The sequence below is a fragment of the Mesoplodon bidens genome (assembly GCF_964165515.1).
Source record: "Mesoplodon bidens genome assembly, contig: HAP1_SCAFFOLD_116, whole genome shotgun sequence".
NCBI lineage: Eukaryota > Metazoa > Chordata > Mammalia > Artiodactyla > Ziphiidae > Mesoplodon > Mesoplodon bidens.
In genome coordinates this window covers 659,176-683,301 of record NW_027672444.1, presented here as the reverse complement: position 1 = coordinate 683,301, position 24,126 = coordinate 659,176, and the positions used below count along the sequence as shown (strand labels likewise).

The window sequence follows — 24,126 nt, the reverse complement described above, 5'->3', positions numbered from 1 at the left end:
ATGGAAAAGAATCTGAAAAAGAATAGATATTATATATATGTATAAGTGAATCACTTTGCTGTACACCTGAAACTAACACAACATTGTAAATCAACTAGACTTCAATAAAAAATTAAATTTTTTTTGAAATGAGGAAGTATCCCTTTGAATTATTGTGAAGATGAAACGGGATAATGCAGTAAAGCACTTAGCAAATTTCCTGGCATTTGTGTAATTACACATAATGTGTCATTAATATATTCTACTAATATATGCAGTTATATTATTATCTATTCATATACTATAAGCTATTATTAATATAAGCTATAGGTTATAATTATATTGTGGGACATTAGTATAGATTTCTAAGTCCAAGTACTCTCTATGAAAGTTGGATGAGGCACTCTGAGAAGATTGACTTAGAAAATAGTTGCAAAGTCTCAGGCTGGAGTGGATGGCTCATAGGCAGTGTCCTGAGAAGACAGAGGACTTCGCACGTGCCCTGCAGCCCATAGTCCAGGGCGCCGGGGCCAGGGGGGGATGTGATATTTCCTCCTTGGTGCCGAGTTTTGCTCATTCTTCTTATTAAAGTGGTTACACAGGAGGTTTCTGACGCCACTGACAAATCACTGTCTGGGGTCTCTCTCTTTTGAGGGAAATGTGGTCACACCAGGGCCCCTATTGAAAAATAGATCATCTTTGGTTAGATAAATTCTGATTAGCTTTTAAGAAGCAACAGTAAGAATTAAGCACATGGGAAAAACCTTCATTGTACACCAAGGCTTTTAAAAGGTAGTTATAAAACTATGTTTTGTGGTGTGAGCTCAATTGTGTTTAAACTTTTTAAAAAGATTGTAAGCATAGAGAAAAGACTGGAAGGATGTGAACCACTGTCTTCTCGGTGCCTGCCTCTGGGGGACGGGAGTCTAAGTGATTTTAATGTCTTCTTTGTGTTTTTCTCTAGTTCTCATTTTCTGCATTATTACAAAAAACATGTTATTTTAAAAATGAATAGAACAAACAACAATTATTACAAGACCTCCCCTTAACTTTAACACTTGCAGTAAATGGACAGTTGTCACTTGCCAACTGACCTTTCTGGTTTGTGTTGGGCCATTTCTGCTGTCTTGCCACTCGGGACAACCAAAAGGATCCTTGCATGGGATCAGAGAACTATCAAGTGGCCAATTCCTGGCCAATTCCCCCCGAGTTCCCTCTTGCCTCTGTGTTGCCTGACGCCCTACCCCAAAACTGGGCATCTATTCTGGGTCTGCTGTCAGGGTCTGGTGACCCTCCACTCACTAGCTGTGTGGCCTTAGGCAAGTCACTTAACCTCTCTGACCCTCAGCATCCTCCTCTTAAAATGAGGATTGCAGTGACTGTCCAGCCAGATGAAGTGGTTAGCACATTGGGGCCCCCAGTGTCAGTGGCACTAGTTATTCCTTGTTATTCCTGTTATTGCTGGCTCTGACTGTCCCCCTTCTGCATTTCAGTCTGCAGACGTCGACAACCATCACGCACTCATTGAATATAATGAGGCCGAAAGCAGCTTTGTTCTCCACGACTTCAATTCCTGCAACGGCACGTTCGTCAATGAGTGCCACATTCAGAACGTGGCTGTGAAGCTCCTACCCGGAGACATCCTGAGGTTTGGGTCCAGAGGGCTGACCTACGAACTGGTCATCGAAAACCCAGCCTCGGTGAGTCCAGGCCCCTGCGGGGGTGGGGTGGGGTGGGGTGGGGTGGGGTGCAGAGGTGCCGTGTTGTGTCACCTTCCGTGCAGCCTAGGGCTCGGGTACGGCCACAGGTGGAGTTCGTCTGGAGCGCGTCACTCTTCCTTTCGCGATTCTGCGAAGTTCAGCCCCATCGCGTGGGTGCCCGGGGAGAGCGAGTCCTCCCGCCCTCTTCTGGGCATTTCGTGGAATTACATGCAAGGGTTGCCTAGCGACCAGCCTGGAGCGAGAGCGTTTTCCTGAAAAGTGAAGCTTGGCGAGGGGAGGTGGAAAGCAAGTGTGTGCTTTTGAAGATGCAGAGATGGATGCTTCCTTTTTAGGCAGATCAGTGCTCTGCAACTTCCTAGCTTTGTGACCTCGGCCAGGCTTCTCTGTATGCCTGGGTCTGGGTCTTCTCAGCGGTGCAGGGCGTTGAGAGAGTATCTATGTATAAAAAGTCAAAGTCTCTGGCCAGAGTAGACGCTCAAGGCCTGCCAGCTGTTATCACACCGGATCAGAAATGTTCCCGGGATCAGGACCTAAAGTATGGCCCCAGGTTAAGCGGAACGTAACCCAAAATTCGCCCAGCAAAGCTCAGTGACAAGAAGTATCTGGTTCAGTAGGGAGGCAGGATGGGGGCTGGTTAGCAACACAGTCCTGGGTCAGAACCCCAGCTCTGCCACTGGCCTACTCGGTGCGCTCTTGCACAAACCATTGGACCCCTCGGAACCTCGGTTTCCTCATCTACAAAATGGGGCCAACGACAGCAATGACCTTGCAGGCTTATCTCGAGGGCTAAATGAGATGGTTATCGTTGTAAAACTCCCAGAATAATGCCCATTCGTGGTGAGCACACAATGAATACCTGTCGTGTGTGTCCCAGAGAGACGGCGTGTTAACCTCACTCCCCAGCACCAAGAACCCTGCATGGACTGAGACCTCCGAGGCTTAAAGTCCTTTCTGGGACGAGGCTGGGTATAAATAAATAAAGTTTAGAGAATCTAGACAGAATCCTGGGGTGTGGGTCCACTAGGCAGCCTTAAATACTCACTCAGAGAAGATGAGCACCGTCCCTCAGGCTGCAGGGCCCGTGACACCGCATCCACCACGTTTGGCTTTGAAAACCTGGGACAGTTTTCTCCTGCTGCTTCTCAGCCCCCTTTTCCTCCTTGGACCAACATTAAAGTGTGCTCACTTGTGGGATGCACTGGGATCCACTGGCCGCCCTGAGGAGGGGCTCCTGACCCAGAAGGTGTTGACCTGATCAGGGGTTCTCAACATGGGTTCTAAGGATCCCCCTCGTCCGAAGCACGTGGGGAGCAGACCAACAGTGCAGATCTGGGCTTCACCCCAGGCCTGAGGACTCATACTTAGGATTCCCAGATGAAATACAGGACACCCAGTTAAATCTGAATTTCAGATAAGCAACAAATAATTGTTATGTACAGGTGTGGCCCAACTATTGCAAGGAACCACTTATGCTAAAAAAATTATTTGGTGTTTATCTGAAATTCAGATTTAACGGACACCCTATAGTTTATTATATATTGATTTATTCATTTCTTTCTTTATGCGAAATCTGGCAACCATACACATCCTCCCTGGGAGTAGGGCCTGGGAATATGCATTCTCACAAGCTCCCTGATGATTCTGATGCACCGCCAATAGGAGGGAAACCGAAATTTAGAATCATTTGTATGGAACACTTACAGAATTTTTTAGGGATCAAAGAAAAGGGGATTTCACACTCCCAAGCCTGAAAATCCAAGTTCATGAAGTTTGATTCAATGTGCCCCAACATGTCTGATTCCAAGAATTTTTCAGGAATGTTCAGTCAAATTACAGGTTCCCAGGCCCCCTCCCTGGGAAATTCTGACGTTGTGGCTTGCCCGTGGGGAGAAGAAGAGGGGGAGCAGCAAACAATATCTGCATTTTTTTCTTCTTTTTTCCTACAAAGATATTTATTGAACTATTATTTATAGGGGCATAAAATTTGAAACCTAAATTTCCATCCAAAGGGGGCATTGTTTAATAAATTATATTGTTTAATATATTCTAAGGAGTTTAATATATTATAAGGAGTTCGTTATATATGGAATACTCTTCTGCCTTTTTAAAACACAGCTTTAGTAAGATATAATTGACATGCAATAAACAGCACATGTTTAAAGTCTGTAAGTGGATGGGCTTTTACATATGGGTACACCTGTGAAACCATAGCCACAATCAAGACAGTGAACAGCTCCTTCATCCTCCAAAGTTTCCTCCGGATCACAGCATGTGTTTGTTTGCTTGCTTGCTCTTAACAGCTTCACTGAAGTACAATTTACATAACAGAAACTTCACCCATTTGAAGTGTCCAATTCAATCAATTTGAATATATTGATGGAGTTGTGCAGCCATCACCACAACCTGCTCTCAGAACATTTTCCTCCATTTCTATCACCCCAAACCTCGGAGAAACCTTGGAGGTATTTCATTTTGGGGTTTGTTTTTAACTTTTAATTTTCAAAATTATGGTAAAATACACATAAAATTTACCATTTTAACCATGTTTCAGTGTACAGTTCACAGTGGCATTAAATCTATTCACACTGTTGTGCAGCCATCACCCCCATCCATCTTCAGAACTTTGTTCATCTTCCCAAACTGAAACTCTATGCCCATCACATCAAACCCCCTGCTTCCTTCCTCCCCTCCCACCATGCTTTCTGTGTCTGTGAATTGGACTATTCTAGGTTCCTCATATAAATGGTATCTTACATTGTTTGTCCTTTTGTGACCATCTTATTTCACTTAGTATGATATCCTCATGGTTCATTCCAGTTGAATATTTCATTGTATGGATTCACCACATTTTGTTTACCTGTTCATCCATCCATGGCCACTTGGGTTGCTTCCACCTTTTGGCCATTTTGAGTAAGTTTGTTATGCACACGGGTGTACAACTATGGAATGGGGACTTTATTTTACAAGGTGCTTCTTATATAATTGTGGGAAAAAGTGATGACGACCTCTAACCTTGAGTAGATAAGACGGAAGAAGATGCTTTGTAAGAAGAGAAACCAGGAGAGCAGCAGGAGGAATCACTGACGTGAACAGCACTGTGCTAAGCAATTCACCTGCTCTCCCTTATTTCACGCTCATAGCAACCTATGAGATGGGTTCTCCCATGATCCCTATTTGACAGACAAGGAATCCGAAACTCAGAGAGGTTAAGTAATTTCCCCAGGGCCACACAGCTAGTCAGTGCAAATTAAACACTATCCCCACTTGCGGAAAAAGGAGGGGAGAAAACCATTTAGTCTGATGCTAGCTGGAGCAGTAGCCTTGACTGGTTTTCACACCGAGGAAAGCATACTCTCACGGTCTCTCGAATATACACGGATTTTTTCAATTCTTATTCCTACACGCACTTGCACCTTGCTTCATTCCTCGGTTGACTGCAGGCAGCTGCACAAGTGTTCCCCTGGCCTGTGCCCAGGGCACTTTGCAGGACTCTCCACAGCCCCATCTTCGCAAAAGTGCTCTCTGCCGGGGCGTCCCCAGCTTGAGAAGCTTCCATCCATGATGCTCATATTCATGGAGGGGTCCTTTGCAGCGTCCGTGTGAGGGCGGCCTGTGGACTGACTGACACCTTCCTACAAATTCCACTTCCTGATGACCCCAACCTGCTGGCTATTTAAAAGAAGAGAAAGGAAGAGGGGAAAAGGGAGAGGTATTGAAGAGCATCTCTCATCAAATATTTTGAAGCCCAGTTTTTCTAAAAAATTCGTGGCCCTCTTGCTTCCGGCCTATTCTTGTTTCCAATTGACTTTGGGGTCCCTGGTGAGGGCGCTGTGTTTCCTCCTTGGATGGAGTTTCCACGGAGGACTGCCGTGATATCATACAGATTCAGTATGATGAGAACTGTTCTTCTCCCGACAAAGAGTTCCCAAATGAAAGCATTTATTTCAGGCTTTGTGGTGACCCTAACCAGTAGAGGAGGGTGTGACGGCATTTTATTGGGGGAGGCGGGGGAGGTGCGGGCAGTTAGGAATCCAGATGTGTTTGCAGATGTCTCAGTGGTTAGAGCACGTGCCCTGAGGTCAGGCTGACTCCAGCGCCGTCCCAGCCCTGCTCTTGACCGGCTTTTATACTGGACGTGCACAAATCATCTACCTCTCAGGGCCTCGGTCCCCACTCCTGTAACAATAGTTCCTACCACCTTGAGTGACTGTGGAATTAAGTGGGCAAAGTGTGTAAATTGCTTAGTCCAGCGTCTGGCACCTAATAAGCACATGATAACCCTCAGCTTTAGAGTCAAGCAAACCAGCATGGAGCAGCCAAGATGCCTCCTTTGTAAGTGTCCTTTTGGACAGGGAAACCTCCCAAAACCTGCCCCCGCTAGCAGATAAATACATTTGCAGATAAATTACCCTTAGAATAACATACAAGATGGAAAAATATAAAGAAAAACTTTTGTTTGACAAAGTGCATTGGCAGCCAGGTTGTGCCTAGGACCATTCTTTTTTTTTTTTTTTTTTGTGGTCGCGGGCCTCTCACTGTTGTGGCCTCTCCCGTTGCAGAGCACAGGCTCTGCACGTGCAGGCTCAGCGGCCATGGCGCACAAGTCCAGCTGCTCCGCGGCATGTGGGATCATCTGGGACTGGGGCACAAACCCGTGTCCCCTGCATCGGCAGGTGGACTCTCAACCACTGCGCCACCAGGGAAGCCCCCAGGACCATACTGTGTAAATTATAGCTCTCTCATCAAAGTATAACCTAGGGCTGCCATGTTGCACAACTCCAGGGTCACCATTCACAACGTAGTCCATGTGGATGGCGCCCACTGAAGTTGTGCAGTACATAACCCGCAGGGCCATCTGCAATGCCCTGAAGCAACCGTTGATTAATCCCATAGAGTCTTGGCACCAGGCGTGGGAAATTGAAGTCCCAGAGTCAGGTGTGCTGCCGTGTTGTGGGTTTTGTTGGTTGTTGCCTTTACTCGTGCTTTCTGAGCTCTGGGAAAGGAGGTGTGGAAACAAGTTGTGCTAGTCACAGTGGCGCCGTTCTTACAAGGCAGCTGAGTAAGGAAACCCACGTCACCCATATGTATCAATCATGTCTCTCTCTGTTCTGAAATACGGCAAAACTGATGGAAATGGCCAGAATGAAAAAGGAAGCCAGGCGCCACAAATGACGTGCCGAGTTGTTCCATGAGGGGGTTGACAGCTCCTTGGCGGCAGCCCCCATCCCCATGACAGCCTGTGTCTGGCCTTCCCTGTAGCCTGCTCTGCCCTGTTCCCAGTCCAGCCAGGCTCTCCCACGTGGCTCCTGGATACTGTCTTCTGTCCCTGCAATGTCCTGACGTTCTGTCTTGTGAGAAGAGCGCCATCTGTCGGCCAATATTCCTTGCTGCTTTAATGGGGAAGCTCTGCAGAACACAATCCAGAAAGCAAGGGCTTTGGAGTTGGATGGACCCAAGTTGAAATGCCAGCTGCAACTAGCTTTACCTTTCTGAGCTTCAATTTCCAATGTCTGCCAAGGAGCTACTCATTAATCCCAGGTCCCCTTTCCCCCTTCAGTTGTTTTTATAGAGGTCCCTGGGACCACCCCTATCATGGCATAAACTGAGGCTCAGAGAGTTTCAGCGACTTCCCCAAGGTTAGGCATCAGTCCTATAGATCCAGAGGCAGGATTAAAAGCCAGCTCTCCTGAGTCTTTTGGAGGCTTTTCCTAATAGCATGAAGCATCGTGGGGCCGTGAGAGCCCAGGCAGGTCCTTCACTGCCCAGCGGTTAAGGAAGGTCTTGCAATTCCCAGTCCAACCTGTAATTTCACACGCTGACAGGGGATGATTCATTATGTGGGTAAAAACGAAAGCCACTGATAATAGAAGAAAATGCATTTTCAGTTACCTGGCTTCCTTGCTTGTTTGGCTCCACTAACTTATTTTTAGGCTGCACTAACGCAGGATCTTAGTTCCTCAACCGGGGATCAAACCTGCACCACCTGCATTGGAAGCGTGGAGTCTTAACCACTGGACGGCCAGGGAAGTCCTTGGCTCCACTAACTGTTTTTTCTTTAATTATTTTATTTATTTTATTTATTTATTTTTGGCTGTGTTGGGTCTTCGTTGATGCGCGCGGGCTTTCTCTAGTTGCGGCGAGCGGGGGCTACCCTTCGTTGCAGTGCGCGGGTCTCTCATTGCGGTCGCTTCTCTTGTTGCGGAGCATGGGCTCTAGGTGCGTGGGCTTCAGTAGTTGTGTCACGCGGGCTCAGTAGTTGTGGCTTGCGGGCTCTAGAGCACAGGTTCAGTAGTTGTGGCCCATGGGCTTAGTTGCTCCGCGGCATGTGGGATCTTCCTGGACCAGGGCTCGAATCCCTGTCCCCTGCATTGGCAGGCAGATTCTTAACCACTGCGCCCCCAGGGAAGTCTACCCACTAACTCTTTACTAGGGATATTGCTGCCGTTCCTGGACAAATTCAGTTGCCCCCTTTCTTCTTCTTTTTTGACAATGATGATCATACCTGATGGCTAATGTTTTATGCTCATTTATTATGGACCAGGAAGTGTTCCCAGCATGTCACGTGCACTATCTCATGCACTTCTCACAGACTAAGAAATGGCTGTTAGTATCCCTGTGTCTTACAGACAAGGCACAGAAATGACACACTCGTCAGGGTCACAGAGGAGGAGCAGAGCCGGGAGCCGGACCAGAGTCTGTGTGATGCCAGATCCCAAGGTCTTAACACGAGGTCGGCACGTTATGGCCCAGGGCCAAGTGCAGGCCATTGGCTGTTTCTGTAAAGTTTCCTGGGAACACAGCCATCCCATTCATTTCAGTATTGCCTGTGTTGTCGGCTACAACGGCAGAGTAAGCTGGGCAGATCATATGGCACACAGGGCTGGAAATGCTTACTGTCTGGCTCTACAGAAAACGTTCACCAGCTTCTGCTTGTAACACTATGCAGTACTGCCTCTTTCATTTGACTTGGTTTCTAAAAGAAGAACTTAAAATAGAGGGGGGAGCTGGGGAGAAAGAACTCACTCAGATTGAGCCTTACTGTGTGCCAGGAAATGTGCTGGTTAATTGCTTAAGTTTACTGAGGAATAAGAAGAAACAGACAAGCTGGAAAAATAAATTTTGAACAGTCTTTTCAATACCTCTTTAAAAAAGAGCTGGAAATATGTGGTTCTGAGTATACATACACATATATATGCATTTGCAAATATAGTAATAATATAATTACATTGACATGGATCTGATAAATATACTAGACATTAACATATTATATATACAACAGATGCATATTATAAATTTTACCTGTTTCTTCAACTGGAAAGTTTTCTTTTAAAACTGTGGAATGTTGGGAATTCCCTGGTGGTCCAGTGGTTAGGACTCAGTGCTCTCACTGCTGAGGACCTGGGTTCAGTTCCTGGTCAGGTAACTAAGATCCCACAAGTGCACAGTGAGTCCAAAAAACGAAATAAATGAAACTATGGAATGTCTTCCCTGAGTCACTTTTGAAGCAGAAATTTGGGGTTTGTAGTCTGAAGCCTGCTGTAGCTAAAGAGCTATTTATCTATCAAAGTTTCTCTAAGCAGCGTTTTACTACTTGTCTTATGATTGGTTCCTTGGTCTTAAATCATTCTTCTCTGGAGATGCTGCTTTACTTTTATAAGTTTAAAGGTAAATTTGGTGCATGATGACAGTCTGGTGGGTTTTATTTGAGCATGTCATAACCTTTAAAACAACTTTCACTCTGAGTACATAGTGATGCTTATGCTAAAGTCTCAATAAGCATACTGTCCAGGAAATTTGATTGTTTGCAAGTGTCAGAAAACCAACTAAAACTAGCCTAGGCAAAAAAAAAAAAAAAAAGCTCATGGAACTGAAAAGGCCAAAAGCTGCAGCTTAGGCCTAGCTGGATCCAGGCGCCCAAATCATGGTCAGGAATCTGACTCTTTCTTCCCTGTTAGCTTCCCAATCTCAGACAGACTCTTGCCTCACCTGTAGGAAAGTGGCCAGCAGCAGCCCCAGCACCCTACAAAGTAGCAGTTCCAGGGAAAGAGCCAGCATCTTCATTGATAGTGGCTTGGATCACGTGGCTTCCCCTGAACCAATCACTGAGGCCAGGGGCCAGGAATGCTCTGATTGGCCAGGCCTGGGTTATGGTCTCACCCCTGGGGTGGAAGGGTCAGAGTTCTATGGACTCAGGATTGTCAGGGAAAGGGTGTCTTCCCTGCAAAAAAATTAAGGTGCCCATCCAGAAGATGGAAGAAATGGATGCGGGGGAGGCAAAAACAAAGAAGATGTCCATGACATTAGGAAGCATTCCTATTGCCTAAGTGGAGCCTTCCTAACGGGATTTGCCACCAGGGATCTGGGGGGAGGAAAATGATGAATAATCCACTTTTCCATTGGAAAAGTCCCAGGCCAGTCTCCAAGGAAGCAGAGTTGCTCATTTCTCTCCTGTGGTGAACAGGTGTGATGAGAAGCTCAGAGTCGGGGCCTTAGTTGTCCATCCCCAAGAAGGGTGGTGTTTCCACATTCCTGGGACCTCTGAATAGGGCCCGTTGTTGAGGAGGATGTGGCTTTACTGTACCGGGAGTTGAGAAGCCGGCAACTGAGTGAATGACCAGAGAGTATGGTGCCCTTCAGAACAAAGCCTCTTTCTGGTCAAGCTTTGTCATCTCCTACCTGACCTTGTAGGATTTCCTCTACCCTGTGCTCTTACAGGTCCCATGGGGACTTACTTATGTGATGAGAACTCCTGAGGCTGGGTGTTTTATATCAAAGGCGATTTCCCGAGACCAGTGAAGTGGAGGGCACGGGGCAGCAGACAGCCTCAGGCTCGGCCTCTGCAGCAGAAACTCACACAAAAGGACCCCTGAGGCTGTGTTGTCACCAGATGTCTACAGGCGATGCAGATGACATCGGGGGAGGTGGAGACGGGAGCGCGGGCTGAACCCTTAGCATCCTGCTGAGACAGAACCCGTACCCGGCCAGGAACCGGGCCGCGTCCTGCTTCCTCTGGCAGACCACACCCTTTGTTACCAAATCAGAACCACGTTGCTCCTTCTCTGAACTTAGTTGATGATCATTCATTCATTCATTCATTCATTCATTCCATCTCTCTATCTGGCAAGACCGAATTGAAGCAGGCCAAGTCTAGGGGTAGCAAAAGCTATTTGCAAAAATCCGGCTGTTTTCTCATTAGATTCTATTTCCCATTTTATGGACTGACCAGGAAGCTGATTAGAACTTGAAAGGAAAGGAAAAACCGTAAGATTGAAGATTTACAAGAAAATGGGAAAATTAGATGGGCCAGATCTCCTTGAACACAGCTGGGAAAACCCCAAACGAATGGCTTTTCTGAACAGCTCAAAGGGACTTAATTCTTTTAAGTACGAATGGCTTTTCTGAACAGCTCAAAGGGACTTAATTCTTTTAAGTTCCAAAACCTAAAAATGATGTATAACTTGGCGGTTCTGTGTTCTAAATGTATAACCCTGATTTCTCACACTGAAACCCCGTACCTGATTTACCCTTTTCTTGGGGACATAGAATTATTATCCGTCTCTGAGTTACGGTGACATCCCGGGAGCTGTTGAGATAAAGGCCATTTGTCCTGGCACCATGTAGCCCCCTCTCCTGGCTTCTGAGTTCTACTGGCCATGTTTTCTAGTCTCCATTCTGTCTTTCCAGGTCCATGGCTCCTCCATGCTGCGGTCAGTGTGCCTGCTCGCCACCATCACCCCTACCCCCCAGGCCCTTCCATACTGTGGGAATTAAGCTCCACATCTATGTATGTTAAATTCTTCTGTAAGGAAGCCGGTCTCTTCTCCCTCCTTTATGTATTTACTCACTAATGTATCTATGTCGGTATGGATCCATGTATACTGATTTTACACTTTGAATTATAATCCAATACTCATTAACTTGTTCATCGCTCAAATTCTTCCAGCCTTGGCCACTGGGAGCTCTTTCAGATTGCTTGCTGTGTCCTTGAGCATCTCCCCACCTTTTCGTTTTGGGCACTTCCTTACTCTCTGCTGTTACAAGATGCGCCAGGCTTAGCATGTGTTTTCCCCATCCCAGCCCCAGAATCAAAGTGCTTTTTATTTACACTCCATTTGCCAACTGTTCAGCTCAGTCAGCGAACACCTACCATGAGTAGCAGGCACTCTGCTGGGTGCCAGCACAGCCAGCGATTGGCTGGTAAATATTTAATGACCAGCTCTCTGGGAAAAGTAAAGTACATGGATGCATAGCATAAGGTTTACTGATATAAAGAATGTGTAGCACAGTCTTTCCATGTAACAAGATATACAGTACTCTTTCTTGTAAATTCTATATAGCCAGCTGAGTCTCACAGAATGCTTTCATTGACTTTAGGTGATCTCTTGTATCCATAGCCAATTTCTCATTGCAGTTGACGAATGAGAGAGTTCCCAACCTGAGCACTGGTGGGTATTTTTGTATATTTTGGATTTATGAATAATACAAGTGAAAAAAGAAAGACGTTAGAACTTCACATGTTCATCAGTGACATGAGTGACTTTGTTGCTGCATCAGATAATAATTTTTAAATACTCGAAGAACGTTTCCCCAATTTTTTGCTCTATTCATAACATAACGGCTAAAACACAACATGCTTTTGTATAATCTGCATTGTTAACGTTTTCTCCATTACCGTCTTAAGTCTAGGCAATCAACAAAACAAACAAACAAACAAAATCAAGCTCTACATGTACCACCATTATTAAACCTATTTATAAAACTTTTTAAAAACCAAGTCCTCATTTATAACATTTCCTGATTTCTATGGTGTAATACGCCCTCCACGGTCAATTTCAAGCTCCCAATGACACATCCCTGAATACAGAGAAGGAAAGAGAGGTGTGGTAACACATTACTATGTAACATTTCCAACAGAAACATATAGTAGAGTGAAATAACCTCAAGAGCATAGGTAACAATAAAATAGAGTAAAATAATTAGGAAGGGGTGACTTTTAAGTTTGTATCACCTTTGATTCTAATATAATTTAATTGTAAACTTATGTAAGTTAATTCTTATTAATGGCTGTGTTTCTCAACCAGTTGGCAAAATTCCTGGACATTTAACAATCAGTTCTCGTGGGCGGGTACCAGCTGGCCCCAGCACTCCTCTGGTACAGCAGTGAACATACCACAGGTCTTCCCGGATGGAGGCTGGGGTCCTCTGAGCTGCTTCCAGGGCGTGGCATGTACCAGAAAGAATAACACTTCCATAAGACAGTTGTCAGTGTTCCTAGAAAATCCCATTTCTAAGTAGCCCATGCGATGTCTTGTGTTTTTTCACACCATCTAATGTTCATTTCCTTTTTTTAACTTGGAAAATATCCTATCATTCACTAACCAATCGTCTAAGATCCGTTTGTGAGTATGGAAAGCAGGTAATAAATCATGACTTCGAGTAACCTAGAAGTCCTAAGAGCACAGGTATTGGAGTCAAATAGTGTCACCACTTCCTGGCTGTGAGACCTTGGGCAAGTCATTTAACCTCTCTGAGCTTCAGTTTCTTAATCCACACAATGAGGTGTAAAATGCCTCCTGCAAGATTATTCTGGAGATCAGATGAGACCACATGCATTAAGTGCCCAGCACAGTCTGTGGCACATCTGTGGCTTCTCTACACAGTGGCTCATAGTCGTTGTATTGTTGACAATTACTTACAAATGGCAGAGCGCATAACAAGCTCTCCAAGGGCAAGGTCTAAGTTTCCACCTTCTCTGCAGGCTCCAGGGCTTCCTGGCAGAATTCATGTGTACTGTAGGCACTCGATGTGCAAACTACTTCGAACTTTTTTTAGGGTGTCCCATTCAACTTACACTCTTTTCAGGGTTAGAAGCAGATATTGGGGAAATAACACAAAGAACAAATAGATAATTTGAAAAAACAATGGATAGTGATTTCTTGAGTAAATCATTGACCTGTGTTTATTAAAGCTAATATAAATTCAGCCGTGGATGTGGTCATGGTTAATCCAGGTGGTTGAAAACCTGCTTTTTTTTTTTTTTTTCGGTACACGGGCCTCTCACTGTTGTGGCCTCTCCCGTTGTGGAGCACAGGCTCCAGACGCGCAGGCTCAGCGGCCATGTCTCACGGGCCTAGCCGCTCTGCGGCATGTGGGATCTTCCCGGACTGGGGCACCAACCCGTGTTCCCTACATCGGCAGGAGGACTCTCAACCACTGCACCACCAGGGAAGCCGCAACCTGCTATTTTAAAGGTAGTATGGAAAAGAAATCAGGAGTATCACATATGCTACCTCAAAAACAAAACAAAAACCCAACCATGGCAACATACCATATGGTCAGAGAACAGACACAAAGAAAGAGAAAAGGCATTAGCGTGTACTTTTAAACTAAAGTTTCTAAAAACAGACTTGAAGACTTCCCTGGTGACACAGTGGATAAGAATCCACCTGCCAGTGCAGGGGACACAGGTTCGAGCCCTAGTCTGGGAAGATCCCATATGTCGTGGAGGAACTAAGCCCATGCGCCACAACTACTGAGCCTGCGCTCTAGAGCCCACGTGCCACAGCTGCTGAGCCCATGTGCCCCAGCTACTGCAGCCCATGCGCCTAGAGCCCACACTCCGAAACAAGAGAAACCACCACAAGGAGAAGCCTGTGCACCACAACAAGAGTAGCCCCCCACTCGCCGCAACTAAAGAAAGCCTGCACGTAGCAACGAAAACCCAACACAGACAAAAATAAATAGAATTAAATCTAAAATAAATAAATAATAAAAACAGACTTGTTGATAACTGACCTTGACCCCATGCTTCCTGTACAGCCCAGAGCTGGCTTTTAATGTGAGTCTTCTTCTTATGTTTGCTTTTCTCCCTGCCTGTTTCGTTGTAGTTACCAGCAGCAATTTCTGAGAAAACCTTGACCTTCCCTTTGATAAAGCAAGCCGGGAAACTAGAGAAAACCAACTTTAACCTTCCAACTAAAGCTACCCTCAACCAACATGCTTCAGAGAAAAAAAAAAAAACCTTTATTTTTAAATTTTTATACCCGAAGAGCTTGGAGTCTCTGCTGCGTTTATACATCTTTGGCTCCTTCCCACTAGGGGCCCTATCGTTCGGGCTCTGTGTGCTGCAAGCAACAGAAACCAGCTCTAGCAAGCCTCAGGGATGGAGCACTTCAGGGTAGCACCCCAGCCAGGGCTCAAAACCAGCTTCCTTATTTTCCCCACCATGTTCACAGCAGCATAGTTATAATAGCCAAGAGGTAGAAACCACACAAGTGCCCATGACACTTAATGGATAAACAAAATACACACTAAACTGTATGGTGGAATATTATTTAGCCTTAAAAATGAAGGAAGGGCTTCCCTGGTGGCGCAGTGGTTGAGAGTCCGCCTGCCGATGCAGGGGACACGGGTTCATGCCCCAGTCCGGGAGGATCCCACATGCTGCAGAGCGGCTGGGCCCGTGAGCCATGGCCGCTGAGCCTGTGCGTCCGGAGCCTGTGCTCCACAACGAGAGAGGCCACAGCAGTGAGAGGCCCGCCTACCACACACACACAAAAATAATAAAATAAAAGAAGGAAATTCTGACATGTTACAACATGGATGAACCTTGAGGGCATTATGCTAAGTGAAATACGCCAGTCACAAAAAGACAGGTACCATGTGATTTCACTTATTTGAGGTACTTGGTACTTAGAGTAGTCCAATTCATAGAGACAGAATGTTGGTCACCACGGGCTGGGTGGCGGAGGGAATGGGGAGTTGTTGTCTAATGGTTAATAGAGTTTACGTTTTGCAAGACGAAAAAGTTCTGGAGATCCATCTCACAGAAATGTGACTATACATAACACCACTGAACTGTATACTTTAAAATGGCTAAGATGATAAATTTTATGTTGCAGGTTATTTACCACAATTTGAAAAATAAATAAACAGCTTCCCTCTCTCCATGTCTGGGCTCCACTCCCTCATGCTGGCTGCATTCTGAAGTCCCACCAGGTCACTCCAGATCCTGGTGTCCAGCCAAGTCTTCTTGGGTCTCCTTGGCTCTGATTGCATCACTTGCCCCACCACTGAACCAATCAGTATGTCCAGGGAGTGTGATTGGTTGATTGCTTAGCCCCACCCACAGCAATGGGCCGACAGATTAGGAGAGAGATTCCTGGAATTTCCAGAAGAGCCAGGTGGGTTGCGGCCTGTACACTACGGCAGTGGATCACTTGAGGCATGAGATATGACCACTCCCTTCAGCACCCTGGCAGTTAGTGAGCAGTGAGGCACATCTACCTGAGCATCCCAGCACAAAAGGGAATTCCTCCACCCTACCCGTGGTCTCTCGATTTGTTTTCTATCAGGCGGGGGTAAAACATATTCAAATTTCCCCCTTCCCACCTTCAGCCCTTTCATTCAATAAATCTTTATTAAATCGATGAGGAAAGGTTGTAGGAATGATTGAGGCAAGACAGCCCCAGAGGAGAGGACGGGAAGGGATAGGATGGATGGAGAAGTGAGTGCAAGGCAGGAGCAGGACACCTCAGCTTCTGAAAGGAGAGAAAGGAAGAAAGCTTCGGTGGAGACCGAGGTGCCCACAGTGGAGAGAAATTCGAATCTTCACATAAGGTAACAGAGTTCTGGAACACTGCCAAGTCCGTTCCTGAAACAGGTTTCAACGGGGCCAGTGTCATCATAAATGCTGGGCCAGGTGTCGCCAGGCAATTGGAGTTTGATTTTCCCGAACAGTGCTCTCCCTGACTCCAAAAAAGTCTTCAGGGGAATTCACCAGATTCTTGACTTGGCTGGGAAAGACTGTAGCTAAAAGACTGGTTTGGGAACCTGAGTGAGTGGAGAACCTTCCTCTTGAATACAATCCAGCTGGAGCTATAGGAAGTTCTGTCTGCCAGTGCTCCTATTTCGGAAGCATTCTGTCCTGTTTCTCATTATGTGTCTGCAGTCTGCAGAAAGAGAAACGTGACCGCCACAGGCGGCAAACCTTTGAACTTAGCTTCTTCCTTGAAAAGTGTGTTTTTTTCTGCCAAGCGACTGGGGGTGGGGTTGGGGCAGAGAAGGGAGAGAGAGACAGAGAGGGAAAGAGCTTTCCAGAACCCCAGTCCCACCACCCTCTCCACCACCACCTGAGCTTGGTGAAGTCCTTAACCTCTCCAAGCCTCATTTGTAAGCTAGGAATAAGGAGAGCTCCTCCCCTTCAGGGCTATCGCGAGAAATCGGTGAGTAATTACAGTAAATGGTAGCATTCACGATGGTCACGGTTTAACCACTAGGCACAGGGAGGGATGGCCACAACAGCATTAACCAAGAAAAAGCCAGGTGTCAGCACCTCTCAGCATTTGCTTCTCCCGGTGTAGATGGATTTTGATGTGCTCTCTAATGAAAGTAGATACAGACATCTTCCGCCGGGTTAGATGAAAAAAGGTTCCCTCGATAGATATTTATGGAGCGTCTGCCAAGAATCAGATGTGGCAGATGTTGAGGATCACAGGCTAATGAGCCAGCTGGGTTTCGAGCCAGTTGGGGTGCCTGCCACCCCAGAGCTCTCGGCTTCGGGGAACAGGTGGAATGGGAGTGCCAGGGAGACACACAGTGTGGATGTGTGTGTCCTGGAGAGCTGGGCTTGAATCTCGGAGATGTGTTCATTCATTCTTTCAACCAATATTTAAGGACCTACTGTGTATGTGCCAAGGGTTTATTCTAGGAGCTGAGGATACGGTGCTGAGCAAGGTAGACAAAAAGCTGTCAGCCTCTCAGAGCTCAGAGGTGGCGTTGTACCAGCTCAGACGCTCACTGCCAAATCTGTGGTCCTGGGAAAGTCACTAGGTCTTGCTCAGCCTCGGGCTCATCACAGAGCATCAGGGGTATTAAATGAGGTAATGCATGTGAATCTCTTGAGTGGGTGCCTGGCACGAAGGCTGCACCCAATAAATGGTGGTGCGATAGTGTGCAAGGTGACCCATGGTGGGGACCGCCATCCCAAATTTGGGGAGAGTGTGGGAGGGATTCTTGGGAGAAGTGACTTATACGCCGAAATCTAGGGCAGCAATTATGTCGCCGGGACAGAAAGGTGAAGACCACCCCAGCTGCTCGTAACCTCCCCTGACCCTCTTGTCTGCCCCTGCAGGTCTCCTTCCCATGGGTGAGGGGCCCAGCACCTTGGCCAAGGCCACAGCCACCTTGGGCCACCCAGGAACTGAACCAGTCGCCCTCACCAACAGAGACCCCCTTCTACCCGGGCATCTGGACAGCGCCAGTGCAGAGGAGCTGGTCGCAGGGGTCCCCCGAGCCCCCCATGGTCCCACCAGCCTCCCACAGGCAGCCCGTGAGTGCCAGCGAGAAGATGTTCTCCTTCAAGGTGGACAGAGCCGCCCACAGCGTTCCCATCATCAGGCAAGGTACTCATGGGCGCTTCCTTGGCGGCTTAGGGGAGGGGCTTTTGCTAGGAGGATGGGTCTCAGTTTCTGCTTTCCCCTTTTTTTAAAAATTTTTATTGAGGTGCAGTTGATTTACAGTGTTGTGTTAGTTTCAGGTATGCAGCACACTGAATCTGTTCAACATGTACATGTATCCACTCTTTTTTAGCTTCTTTTCCCATATAGACCATTACAGAGTATTGAGGAGAGTTCCCTGTGCTATCCAGTAGGTCCTTCTTAGTTATCTCCTTTATGTATAGTATTGTGTATGTCAATCCCTCTCTTCCAATTTATCCCTCCCCCCTCTTATTCCCGGTAACCATAAGTTTATTTTCTACGTCTGTAACTCTATCTCTGTTTTGTAGATAAGTTCATTTGTACCTTTTTTTAGATTCCACATATAAGCAATATGGTATGATATTTGTCTTTCTCTGGCTTTTGCTTATGTTCTCTGGTTCTGAAGTAGAACATAATCAAATGTGAAAAAATTGGGATAAGCAGAAAGTTAGAAAACAGTAAAAGATAAGCTGTCACCCTTATCACCAGAATTCTCCCTGTTGACTTTTTGGTACAAACTCCTCCAAGACTGTGCTCTGCCCATCTGCACACGTCAGTACCTCTGTGGTGAGTGAGTGTGTGTGTGTGTGTGTGTGTGTGTGTGTTTGTACATATATATGAATATATATGAATTTGTATCAGAATCTAAATTTATATACTTCAACTCAGATGTACAGACATATTGGTAACTGAAATCCCTCTTGCCTTAGGAGGTTTTTAAATATTTTATTACCATTTTACAGGTAAGAGGAGACTGAGGCTTATGGAGAAAATTATTTCTCCGGAGGTTATGTATTCAATCTAATCTAAAATAACGCTTTTCGGTCAAATTTAAGGCTGGTTATCTCAGTGACTGTCACTCACAGCCTGGTCACTTTGGGGACACACAGCCATCAGGGTTTCCTTCTCCCCCCCTCCCCCCCAGGAGGCCTCATGGCACTTGGGGAGGAGACTTCCTGTCTGTCACCATCCTCTTGGCCTTGCCAGGCTTACTGGCAGAGTAGCTGGGTCGACTTAGTCCCTGGCATGATTCCCAGGTTTCTTCTGTGGCCACTGGTGTGGAGGTCCCATTCTCTGTTTTCTGTGTCCCAGCCCCAGACCCCTCTGAGTCCCCAGGTCTCTCGATGCCTCCACACCCTTCCCTGGTCTCACTCAGGACCACTCACCTAGTCACTTCCCTCAGCCATTCAAATAATAGTTATTATTCTGAAATAAACAGACTAAGGAGCAAATGAAAGGTATCTCTGCAGTTTACATCATCATCATCATCATCTAAGGAACGCTCATGTACCAACCACCCAAATTAAGAAATTACTCAGCCATATGCCCCCAGCATTTTTTTAAATTTAATTTTATTTATTTCTTTATTTATGACTGTGTTGGGTCGTCACTTCTGTGCGAGGGCTTTCTACAGCTGCGGCGAGCAGGGGCCACTCTTCATCACGGTGCGCGGGCCTGTAACCATCGCGGCCTCTCTTGTTGCGGAGCACAAGTTCCAGCCGCGCAGGCTCAGTAGTTGTGGCTCACGGGTCCAGCTGCTCCGTGGCATGTGGGATCTTCCCAGACCAGGGTTCGAACCTGTGTCCCCTGCATTGGCAGGCAGACTCTCAAACACTGCGCCACCAGGGAAGCCCCCCCCCAGCATTTTAATGTGAAAACTTTCAAACATACAGCAAAGCAAAAAGAATTTTACAGAGACAGCTCTCCTCCTAATTCTACCGCTAACACTTTGCTGTACTCTTTATTACATTTCTGTCTACCCATCCTTCTTGTCCTGCATTAATCCATCTTATTTTTTGGATGCATTTCAAAATAAATAGCACACATCTGTAGTCCTCCCCCTAAATGTTTTAGCACATATACCATTAACTAGAACTCAACATTTTTTGTCTCCTTCATGTAAAATGAACACAGAATGTGTATTAGTTATCATGAATGCATAACGAATTCTCCCCAAACATAGTAGCCTAAAGCCAAATCAAACATGTGTTATCATCTATACGGTTTCTGTGGGGTCAGGAATTTGGCAGCAGCTTAGCAGGACGGCTGTGGCTCAGGGTCCCTCGTAAGGCTGCAGTCATCTGAAGGCTTGACCTGGGCCAGAGGATCCACTTCGAACACGGCTGCTCACATGGGTGTCAGCAGGAGGCCCCGGTTCCTCACCACATGGGCCTCCCCAGAGAGTGGCTCGAGCGTTCTCAGGACACGGCAGCTGCTCCTCCTGAGCAAGTGATCCTGGAGGACAAGATGGAAATGGCAACATCTCTTGTGAGTAAGCCTCAGAAGTCATGCTCTGTCATTGTTGCAATATCCTGATGGTTACCCAGGGCGTCACCCTCCAGTGTGGGAGAAGACTACACAGGGGCCTGAAGACCAGGAGGCGGGGATTATCAGCAGTCATCTTGGAGGCCAGCTACCACAGCCTGCCCTCGGGTCCTCAATGATTCACACTCCTCCTCCTCTCTCCCGAGGCGCCCCAAAATCTCACCCCAGTAACAGCATCGGCTCAAATTCCAGAATCTCGTCTAAATCAAGTCCAGGTACAGATGGGGCTCATGGGTGTAGTACGTTACGTTCAGCTCATCAAGTACTACTTCCAGAAATCTGAAGACCTCTGAACAAAGGGTCTGTCCCTCACACACCCAGCACATATTGGTGGGACAGACATAGCATCACTGCTACATACACTCCTCTTGTTCCAAAAGAAGAAAAACAGGAAACACACAGGAGTCCCTGGCCCAAAGCAGTTCTGAAGTCCAGCTGGGAAAATATCGGCAGTTCCTTGACTGGGCTTCAGTCCAACTCTTGCCCAGAAATGACTTTCCAGGGCTCTTGGCTCTGCCCCTGGTCCGTGAGTTCCGCCTTCTGAGTCGTCCTCCCTTTCCTATGAAAGGTGTCCCATGGATGTGGCTGCATAGTTTTATAGCCTGCTTCCTGCCTGTAGAAGCTTGGGGGTCCAGACGCTTCTTTGACTTTTGTGGGTCTCTGTCAGTCTGAGTTGGCAGTGCTTCTTATTGGGGTTCATCCTATCAGGCAAAAACCACACCCACAGACTTTTTTGTCACAAGCCCTTCCACCATGGGCTTCTGCAAAGACTGACAAAGGACAGAAGCTTCTTAGAAGCCCAGTTCTTTGACCGAAGGGTTCTCTTGGACACTGCCCTGGATCTGTATTCTTAACAAAGGATTTTACAACCACACCCTCAGCTTCTTCTCTGGACTGTGTTTTCTTGAGAGTGCCCTTGATTTGATCTTTGCCCAGAACCTGTTTCTTACATTTCATTTGCCACCTGGAGAGGCAGGGAATTTTCAAGCCCAGAACATTGCCCTGATTTAACAGCCCTTCCTTTAACTGTCTCTCCCCCTCACATTTCACTATAAGTAGCAAGAAGTAACCAGGCAGCACCTTCCAAGACTCTGTCTGGGACTCTCTTTAGCTTGACCACTCAGCCTCATCACAAACATTTTCTACCTTCCTCATGACCACAGGCAACGTGTTAGGAAACCTTCTGCCACCACCTGACAAGGATCCCTTAACCCCAGTAACATTTTCCTCACTTTCCTGGAACCCTTCCCTCACTGCCTCCTCAAAGGCCATCGGGCTTCTACTAAGACTATTCACGCTTTCTCAAGGACTCTTGGCCAAAGTCCTCCAGCTTCTGGCCACTGTTCCATCCCAAACCACTCCACATTGTAGGGTTTTTGTTAAATTTTGCACCACTCCTGGTGCCCAAACCTGTATTTGCTACTTATTGTTGCATAACAAATTACTGCAGGATGTAATGGCCTAAAACAACAGTAAACATTTGTTATCTCCTAGTTTCTCTGAGTCAGGAAGTTGGGAATGGCTTCGCTGGGGGATTCTTGCTCAGGCTTGTCCATGAGGTGGCAGTCATGGTGGTGGCTGGGCTGTGGTCCTCTGGAGGCTTGTCTGGGGCTGGAGGACCCACCTCTAGGATGGTTCACTCCCATGGCTTTTGGTAAGAGGCCTTAGTTCTTCACTAAGTGCACCTCTCCATACGTTGCTTGAGCATCCTCAAGCTGCCAGCTCCTCCAGACAGGTGGTCCTAGCGAGTGAGGCAGAAGCTGCAATGTCTTTTAGGATCTAACCTCAGGAATCAAACTGTGTCATTTCTGCAATATCCTTGGTTACATAGAGAAGCTTTGTTACGGACTGAATTGCATTCCCCCAAAATGCATATGCTGAGGCCTCAATCCCAATATCGCAGAATGTGACCCTATTTGGAGATAGTGTATTGAAATAGATGAGTAAGTTAAAATGAGATGATTGGGTGGGCCCTAATCCAAGGGCTGGTGTCCTTGTAAGAAGAGAGAGGGAGACGCCAGGGATGCACGTGCACAGAGAAAAGGGCATGTGAGGACACAGTAGGAAGGTGGCCGTCTGCAAGCCAAGGAGAGAGGCCTAACCCTGCCCACACCTTGATCTTGGACTTCCAGCCTCCAGAACTGTGAGAAAATGAATTTCTTTTGTTAAGACCTCCTGTGGTGTTTTGTTATGGCAGCCCCAGCTAACTAATATAAAGTCCATCCAGTATTGGAGAGGATGATGCAAGGGTCTGAATACCAGGAGACAAGAATCAGTGGGGCCATCTTGGAGACTGGCTACCACATCCTGAAAGGTGTTAGACCTTGAATGTGCTCACTGAGTTGTGCCAATCGTGCACAACTATGTAACCCAAATTCCCATCAAGATATAGAACATTACCATCACCCCAGAAAGTTCCCTCATGTCCCTCCCCAGTCAATTCCCAGCCCCAGGCCCCAGAGGCACCCACTCTTCTGAATTCTTTTCCCGCCATGGATTAGATATTCCTGTTCTAGAATCTCAAGTACACAGAACCATGTAGTACATGTTCCTTTGTGGAAGGCTTTTTTCACTCAGCATAGTATTTCTGAGATTCATTCATTTTGTTGTATGCATCATGTTCTGTCTTATGAACATATATACAGGGTTTTTGGGGTTTTTTTTTAATGTGTCCTTTGGACACATGGCACATGGGCTGTTTCTTTTCTTTTTTTCACTCTGCCATTTAAATTTTTCCACTGTAATCACCGGTTTCTCCAGTGCCATGCTGAACTTGGGGCTTCTCTGAAGGACTTGGATTCCCCCTGGAGAAATGAAGGATGAGTCGTATGGCTTAGAGTCCCTCACATCTACCTGGGCTCTATCTCCTCAGCCTCTCAGCCAGGTCTCATGTTTCCAAACGTTTGCCCTCGTTCCCCTGACACTCTCGCCATCCTCAGAAAAGGACTTTCATCTTCCCGTGTCATGGGGAGTTCCTTTGTGTCTGGGCCTCTCTACTCCACGCTTTAGAGAAAACTCTGTGCTCCAGTCCTCCATGCTGTCTCTTGACAGAAAACACCTCTTTTTAAGGGTTCCGAGAAAGCTCTTTCCTCTCTTAGCAAAGCTGGGCTCTTCCAATTAAATTGGCTTACTGTTAGACTGTCACCTTGCTTTAGACTTGAAAAATTCTATTTGAAAACCCAAAGCCAAGGATTTATTTACTGCAGATCAGGTCAGGGTTTCTCAATCTTGGCACAGTGACAGGTGGGTCGCATAACTCCTTGTTGAAGGATCTGTCCTGTCCACTGTCGAATGTTTAGCAGCATCCCTGACTCCTACCCACCAGAGATACCAGTAGCAACACCACCACCACCAACCGCCCTAACTGTGGTACTCAAAAATGTCTCCAGACATTGTCAAAAATCAAAACATCATTTTGCCTGGGGGAAAAATCACCCTGTTCTAGTTAATACTCATCCTTCCTTTACCACAAGGCAATAAAACGTCAGCTCCAAGGCCAAATCTTAATGGCAAGAGCTCATGGGAGGTGGGGAAGAATTACTGAGAAAAGAAAATATGTGGAGTGACTTATTAAAATAGCATCTTGATTCATATATATATATATTTTTTCCCAATAATGGGAT

At 46.5% G+C, this 24,126-nt stretch overlaps 1 protein-coding gene across 1 annotated transcript in view; it reads left to right on the top strand.

Annotated features, from left to right (window-relative positions):
• The window catches only part of LOC308610202 (forkhead-associated domain-containing protein 1-like), a gene marked incomplete at its 3' end in the record, with an annotated part of 88,030 nt that overhangs the window by 18,636 nt on the left and 45,268 nt on the right, over positions 1–24,126 (top strand). The window contains exons 2-3 of the mRNA XM_081259434.1: positions 1,473–1,679; positions 17,833–18,103. Of these exons, the coding sequence (XP_081115560.1) occupies positions 1,473–1,679; positions 17,833–18,103 (478 nt within the window). The remainder of the gene's footprint in view (positions 1–1,472; positions 1,680–17,832; positions 18,104–24,126) is intronic.